At 42.6% G+C, this 4,660-nt stretch overlaps 1 protein-coding gene across 1 annotated transcript; it reads left to right on the plus strand.

Moving 5' to 3' along the window:
• Positions 1-6: 6 nt before the first annotated feature.
• Positions 7-3,080, plus strand: LOC146960535 (uncharacterized). The gene has a single exon (XM_085772294.1). It carries the CDS (start codon positions 157-159, stop codon positions 700-702), a length of 546 nt encoding a protein of 181 aa, XP_085628420.1. The 5' UTR covers positions 7-156; the 3' UTR covers positions 703-3,080.
• Positions 3,081-4,660: the final 1,580 nt, after the last annotated feature.

A 4,660-nucleotide genomic window follows, 5' to 3' on the forward strand; every position in this document is an offset into this window, starting at 1 on the left:
AGTTAACAAAAACAAACACGCTCATACTCGAGCTCAAGTGCTCATCCTTGTGTCTTGTTTGTGTGTCCATAGGAGACTGAGAAGCTGGAGGAGGAGAAAGCCGACCTGCAGAAGGAGATCGAGAGCCTGCAGAAGGAGAAAGACAAGCTGGAGTTCATGCTGGTCGCCCACAACCCGGTGTGCAAGCTGCCCACCGAGGATCGCCACCAGTCGTCGGGGCACCAGCAGCACCAGCAGCACCAGCAGCACCAACAGCACCAACAGCATCAACAGCACCAGCACCAGCAGCAGCACCAGCAGCACCAGCAGCAGCAGCAGCAGCAGTGTACCCCACTCCCCCTGACCATGCGCCCCAACATGGGCACCCGGGCTCAGATGAACCAGGTGGTGGTGAAGCAGGAGCCGGACGACGACGACGACGACAAGCCTCAGCGCTCCGTCATCAAGCCCATCTGCCTGGGAGGCGGCGGCGGCGGGATTTACTGCACGGACGGAGACAGCCTGAACACGCCGGTGGTGGCGGCGTCCACCCCGGCCGCCACGCCCAACGCCCCCAACCTCATATTCACCTACCCGAGCATGCTGGAGCCCGAGAGCCCCTCGCCCTCCTCCGAGTCCTGCTCCAAGGCCCACCGGCGCAGCAGCAGCAGCGGCGACCAGTCCTCGGACTCCCTCAACTCCCCCACCCTCCTGGCCCTCTGAGGCGGGGGCTCAGCTCGGCGCGGCTGAGAAATAAAACACTGTGGCCGAAGGCAAGCACGAGGATCGACTGTGCACCCCCCTACCACCACCACCCCCTCCTCTCCAGTGTCTTTTTTTAAAGACCCAAGAGCACATTGAAAAGTCAAGACCAAGCTGACCATGTGAGCCGTTTCCCCTCCAACAGGGAGACCCCCACAAGGGCTACGCTGCGTGTTTCTTCTTGTTCTGCTTCAGTGTAAGATTTTTTTTATTTGTAAAAGTGTGTGCATCAATCCTAAAAAAAAAGAAAAAGAAAAAGAAAGTGTCATCCCTTCGCCATTTCAACTCGAGTGTCGACTTGTTTACTGGGCAGGACGGTTCTGAAGAAAGACATGCCGAAATGTGGCAATCGTGAGTAGATGTGACTAAAACTAGAGAGCGCGTTCTTAATATATTTTTCTGAATCTGTTAAAAAAAAAGCCATGCTGACACTTGCACTCTGCCAAGACGAATCAATAAATCACTCAAGGAGGTCAGCATCTTACTGGAATTTCTGAGGGGAGAAAGAGACAGTGAGCAAAGACTTCCTCTCGTCTTTTTTTTTCCACTTAATTTGTCCTTTCATAGCTTGGACCTTGATTCAGGAATTACTACCCAGAGTGTGTACACATTTCTGATGTTATTCCCATCTCTTTAATTGTATTTATGGACTGTGCTGATTAAATTTTACAAAGTGTTTTGTTGAAATATCGTCCTTTCCTTAATCTGCCTGTAGAAAAGCAAAATCGTCGCCCACTAGGTGACCTAAGCACTCCTCAGTGTTGCAAACGATACGAGCCAACTTTCAAACAATCAATGACTAGTTCCTCAATACTCTATACCTTCTATTTTGCCATAGTGGCTTGACTTTACAGTAGTATTGGTGTGCTTTTCCTCAGTGATTCTGTACCTGAACTTTACAACCTGTTTATGACAAAGTGTATGTGATTTACATTGATGTCGGGGATATCTCTCTCTCTCTGGTGTAGTAGAACCCCATCGTGAAGAGCATTGCAGGACTGCGGGCTGTCGAATGGTCTAGCCAAAGTGTTGCAGAGTTGGTACTATACGCGATAGGGACGATAGACTTCATCACTCCATCGCGTCAAACGGAGAAAAAGGTTTCTCTTTTTAGCTCCGATGTTAAGGTTTGAACAAGAAAAAAACCCTCCTCCACTGGATTCTGCACTTCTTTGTTTCGCACATTCTCTAAATAAAGGTCTCACCGCCTCTCAGGGCAGGTCAGGTTTCAAAAAAGCCAAAAGAACGGTTTTTATGACACATGTAATCCTGTAATTCGTCCGTCTTTGTCTAAAAGGAGGGATTTTGCTCAAATTTGAAAAAAAAAAAAAAAAAAAAAAAGCCACTGTGGTCTAGACTGTCGCCAGCTGCCAATGATGTCAACCCTGTTTATACTGTGTTTGTAAATCTGTCACTTTTAGTAAAGAAATGATGTTTAAATTCAACTCAGATGATTTATGGGTGTATGAACATATGCCAACTTGGAGGTACTCAGTAGAAACTTAGTGGAAGCCTTGTTGGCTTTAAACAAAGGCCAGACCCAGTCCACTTTGTGACTCTAAGGAAGGGATCAGAGGACTCTCTCTACAGCTGGTCTGAGATGAAAGAGGGGACACCTTGAAAAGATGTAATATTTTGGAGGTTTTATGAAGCACTTCTTTTTTTTCTTGTTTTTAAAAAAAATTGTTTTTATGTGTGTATCTAAAAGGGATGAGGGATTTCAATGCCATGCACTGAGAAGGACACAACAGCGATATTTGGGATTTTTTTTTTGTTTACTTCAAACATTCCTAATAAATATAATGTCAGGGGTTGAAAGGGGTGTCATCTTTGCTTGAGCCCTTTTTTGTTATCAGAGGAATAAAAGCTGTGGTTGGAAGACTTTTGTTTGCGCTGGATGCAGAAAACAGACTTTGAAATTCAATACAAGCTGCTGCTACTTGTTTGGAAAAAACCATGTCGGCTGTTTATATTTCACTGATGTTGGGTTTAGCATCACTGACTGTAATATCATGTGGTGTGACAGGGCGTCTTTGATCCTGTTTGACAACATAAAGAGGTGAAATGATAACCAAAAACATTACTGTGGGCAAGTCTGATATGTCTGTATGTTGAGATATTCTGAAGCCCCTCGACACACATAGGAAAGCCATTGACCGTAGATCTTCTACTGTACATGTCATCTACTGTCTGTCGCCTGTTTTCAACTAACTATTACTTCTTTTCCAAATGCTTTAACTGTTAAAAATGACTCAAAATTAATAAAAAACAGCAATATGTATAGCAGTGTTTGTTAATTTAAATGAATAATAATAAAAAAAATCATTTTCAACTTGGAATTGTCCATTTTCGTACATGGGAATGCACGCACACCAATGCACTGATTGACAAAGGTCTGTGGCTGTGCTACAGTCAACCAGTCTGTTTAGAGGTCATTTTTTATTATTTCATGGTTAGTAACACATTTGACAATGTATTTGACTGAAGGGATTGACAGAATAGAAATGTGAAGAAATAAGCAAATGTGTTGGTCCAGTGTCAACAAAGTACTATTATTATTTCTGTTCAGTCTGTGTTAATGTTTAAAATTATCCAAGAGGAATTCACTTCTTGTTTCCAGCAAATAGACCGACTCTAGAGAATGTACGTAGGCTGGGAGTAATATGAAGAAATATTATCCCATAAAAGAAGGTTCTTCAGAATACAACCAGGAAGGCAGTCCCTTTTCTGAGTAATGCTGTGTTATTAAACCACAGAGGACAATAAAGCCTTTAATTCATTATAAATAAATAAATAATAATAATTTATAGTGTAGCTATTTAGTATTTAACATCATAGTTCCCCTGTGTTATATATATCTATGTTCGTTGTTATGTAGCATTTTTTTTTATCATTAATATCCTCAAACTGTAAATTAGCTTTATGAATGCTGACAATCAAATTAATTGTCAGACTGACCAACACTATAATCAAGGCTAGTTCTTCAGGGCTATGGGTCTTATAAAATACTTTGCACTACACTTTGTATACCCTGACAATAAGTACATTTCAATACACGACCGGCCTACTGTGAATGTATTATCCATATACAGTCAGAGTGGAGATAAGCATTACTGTTGTCTGTTTTAATTTGTAAAATCATAAGCGTTTACTGCCCTCTCATGGTCACAGGAAGAATTGCAACAGCAGACTTAGTATTTAGACCAGTGCCCAAATTCTTAAGGGCCAAAAATGAATCGGGGGGGGGGGGTTCGCCGGCCAAAACTAAACATTCATACAAAGTCATTTTTAAATAACACGATTGATTATTGTGTTTCACAAGGCTCCAGGCTACTCCTAAATGGGGGCATTTTGCCCCTAAAATTTGGGACAGTGCAAGTAAATTTTTCATCTACTTGGCACATCAGTGAATTTGGCTGTCTTTTTGTTTTCTAACGCTGGTGAAACACGAAAGGGGAGGCTAAAGAAATCTGATGTTTGTCATTACAGGTGGCAGGTGAATGTGTGTGACTATTGTGAATACTTGCTTTACAAGTTGATTTACAAGTGTGTGCCCCTAAATTTTCTGCTGGCTCTCCTAAAATTTTAAAGGGATAGTTCACCCAAAATTCAAATTTCACTCATTATCTACTCACCCTCATGTCGGGGCTTCAATACAAGAGGGACATTACAGACGAGCAGCATGGAGGTATTTGGATGTTTTTTGGACGAAGAAAGTTGGTATCCATTGACAACAATTATATGGACAAATACTGCTACGCGGACCCCCCCATAACTCAGAGAAGGAACGGAGGACTCTGAAAATTCTCACAGCTCTTAGTTGACATGAGGAAATTTGAATTTTGGTGCTCATCGTGAAAAATGTTAGTCGGAGCCCTGCTGTTAAAGCAAAGCAATGTTACTACTGGTACTCTGGTTG

The sequence above is a fragment of the Trachurus japonicus genome, unplaced genomic scaffold (assembly GCF_045865225.1).
Source record: "Trachurus japonicus isolate A0001 unplaced genomic scaffold, Traja_1.0 AP030252.1".
NCBI classification, from domain to species: domain Eukaryota; kingdom Metazoa; phylum Chordata; class Actinopteri; order Carangiformes; family Carangidae; genus Trachurus; species Trachurus japonicus.